The 3,172-nt window shown below is 38.5% G+C and overlaps 1 protein-coding gene across 1 annotated transcript; it reads left to right on the top strand.

The window, feature by feature from the left end:
* Positions 1-504: 504 nt before the first annotated feature.
* Positions 505-1,887, top strand: LOC132050942 (uncharacterized). Its single transcript, XM_059442267.1, has one exon. The coding sequence runs from the start codon at positions 531-533 to the stop codon at positions 1,500-1,502; it is 972 nt and encodes a 323-aa protein (XP_059298250.1). The 5' UTR covers positions 505-530; the 3' UTR covers positions 1,503-1,887.
* The last annotated feature ends 1,285 nt before the right edge of the window (positions 1,888-3,172 follow it).

Below are 3,172 nucleotides of genomic sequence, written 5' to 3'. Positions count from 1 at the left end.
ACAACTTTTTCACCTGAACACAAAAATACAACATTACCCATAACTTTTTAATTTATGAAGTAATGTAATTTATTGAAAAAATCACCCGCGGTAGTATATATACTTTTTGTTAAAAGTTTCTTTAAGGAATGCACGTGTTTTATTTTATTTTTCTCCAGATTTTTTAGATAAGACTCCTAGTCAAAGTTGTATTCCTATTCTATAGGGAACTGTTAGTCATTTCTGATTTTCAGGATAGCAAATAGGGCTGCTTTACCTATTTTCAGTTGTATATCGACTATTTAAACTAGGAGGTGCTGATTCAATAAAATTTGAAATTTTTCCACTGGTTAAAAAACTCTTCTGCTTCTATATTTTCTTAATCCTTTTCTTTCCGCTGCTTTATTTTGGTTTTCCCTTCACTGCTTTATTCTTCTTAACAATTGTAAAACCTACAATTGGTATCAGAGCTTTAAATCTTGAGGGACCTGTGTGTGCGCGCACCTATCAGATTCAGTGGATTCATGGATGGAGAAGCAAGTTTTTCTTCAATGGCACCACCAGCTTTCAATGGAGAAAATTATCAAATCTGGGTTGTCAGAATGCAGACATATCTGGAAGCTTTGGATCTCTGGGAGGTTGTAGAAGATGAATACGAGATTACTCCCTTGCCAAACAATCCCACAATGGCGCAGATTAAAAATCACAAGGAGAGGAAAAGCAGGAAATCAAAGGCAAAGGCATGTTTGTTTACTGCAGTTTCATCCACCATCTTCACTCGTATCATGTCTCTAAAATCAGCAAAAGAGGTATGGGATTATTTCAAGACTGAGTATGAAGGAGATGAAAGGATTCGAGGGATGCAAGTGCTGAATTTAGTACGTGAGTTGGAATTGCAAAGAATGAAGGAAAGTGAAACCATAAAGGAGTATTCTGACCGACTTCTTAACATAGCAAATCGCATCAGATTGTTGGGTTCCACTTTTACTGATTCAATGATCGTTGAAAAAATCCTTGTAACAGTACCTGGAAGATTTGAGGCTACCATTACAACCTTAGAAAATACTAAGGACTTGTCCAAAATTACACTAGCAGAGCTCTTGAGTGCTTTTCAAGCACAAGAGCAACGACGTGTTATGAGACAAGGAGGAGTTGTTGAAGGAGCCTTACCAGCCAAACATCAAGACGATGGAAGATATAAAAAGAAGAAGAAGAATAAAAGAACCAGCCAACAAATAGAGAAGGTGCAGAACGCAACAACAAAAGCAAATCGGGTAGTTCCAAAGGAAATTACCCTCCTTGTAAGCATTGTGGCAAGAACGGACACACACCTTTCAAGTGTTGGAAAAGGCCTGATGCTAAGTGCAGTAAGTGCAATCAGTTGGGGCACGAAGCAATCATTTGCAAGAATAAAACTCAGCAGTAAGAAGCAGATGCTCGAGTTGTTAACAGGAGGAAGACCAACTCTTTGTTGCATCATGTTTTGCAAGCAATGTTTCAAGCGAGTCATGGCTGATCGATAGCGGATGCACAAATCACATGACTTATTATAAAGAACTCTTCAAAGAATTGAAGCCTACTCGAGTTGCAAAGGTTAGAATAGGCCATGGTGGTCACATTCCAGCAAAAGGAATGGGAACCATTATAGTTGAGACACAATCAGGTACTAAAACAATATCTGATGTTCTTTATGTACCTGACTTGGACCAGAATTTGTTAAGCGTTGGTCAGTTATTAGAAAATGGTTTCAAACTTAATTTTGAAGATAAATATTGCTTGATTAAGGATCCCTCGGGACAAGACTTGCTTAAATTCAAAATGAGAGGTAGAAGTTTCTCATTAGATCCATTTGAGGGAGAGCAGATGGTGTATTCAGCAAAAGAAAATGTTGCTGCGTTATGGCATAAGAGACTCGGGCACTATCACTATCAAGGGCTTGTCAAAATGCAAAAAATGAATATGGTGGAGAACCTACCGAACCTGGGAGAAAATTCTACAGAATGTCATGCCTGTCAATTTGGTAAATAACATCGAAAGTCATTTCCTAAATTAAGCTGGAGAGCTTTACAAAAGCTGCAACTAGTTCACACTGATGTAGCAGGACCTCAAAGAACTCTATCATTACAAGATAGCATCTATTATGTTCTTTTCATTGATGATTATACAAGAATGTCTTTGGATTTTTTTCTTGAAATTCAAGTCGAAGTTCTCTGGTGTGTTCTGGAAATTCAAGAAATTGGTGGAAAATCAAAGTGGCTGTAAGATTTAAGCTTTGAGGTCTGATAATGGAAAGGAATACACTTCAGCTGAATTTAATTCATTTTGCGAGGAAGCCGGCATTGTGCATCAGCTTACAACGCCATACACTCCGAAGCAAAATGGAGTTAGTGAAAGAAGAAACAGATCGATAATGGAGATGGCCAGATGTATGTTACATGAAAAGGAGTTGCCTAGACCATTTTGGGCGAGAGGCACCAACACAAATAGCTTTTACGCAAAATCGACTTCCAACGAAGGCTTTGGAACACAAAACTCCATTTGAAGCTTAGTATGAGTGTAAACCTTCACTAAGCTTTGTTAAAGTATTTGGTTGCGTATGCTTTGTGCATGTTCCACAGGTTAAGAGTGACAAACTTGACAAGAAGGCGCTTCCAGGCATTCTTGTGGGCTATAGTTCAGTTTCTAAAGCCCACAAGGTGTATCATCCACAAACTGGAAAAATGTCGATTAGTAGAGATGTGCACTTCAATGAGGATGGTCAGTGGGACTGGAATGATCCAAAGAAAGGAGGTCTTTTACAAGACCCAGAACACAACTCCCTCGGTGAGAAAATAGTAAATCGATGGCTAGATGAGTCGGTAGATGATCTTCCGATTAAAGGTACAAGGCTACTTTCGGACATTTATCAAAGATGTAATGTAGCAATTTGCGAACACGCCACCATGAAGAAGCGCTAAAAGACCCAAAGTGGAAGAAAGCAATGGAGGAGGAGATCTCCATGATTGAGAAAAATAAAACTTGGGTGTTAGTCGACAAGCCTGAAGGTAGAAAAGTCATTGGTGTGAAATAGGTCTTCAGAACAAAGTTAAATGCGGATAGTTCCATCAACAAATACAAGTCCAGGCTTGTAGTTAAAGGGTATGCACAAATTTATGGTGTTGATTATTCTGACACATTTTCTCCTATTGCAAGA

This window comes from Lycium ferocissimum, chromosome 3 (genome assembly GCF_029784015.1).
Source record: "Lycium ferocissimum isolate CSIRO_LF1 chromosome 3, AGI_CSIRO_Lferr_CH_V1, whole genome shotgun sequence".
In the NCBI taxonomy this organism is placed as follows: domain Eukaryota; kingdom Viridiplantae; phylum Streptophyta; class Magnoliopsida; order Solanales; family Solanaceae; genus Lycium; species Lycium ferocissimum.
Note: the sequence above shows the minus strand (reverse complement) of the source record. Positions and strands in the feature narration are given on the sequence as shown.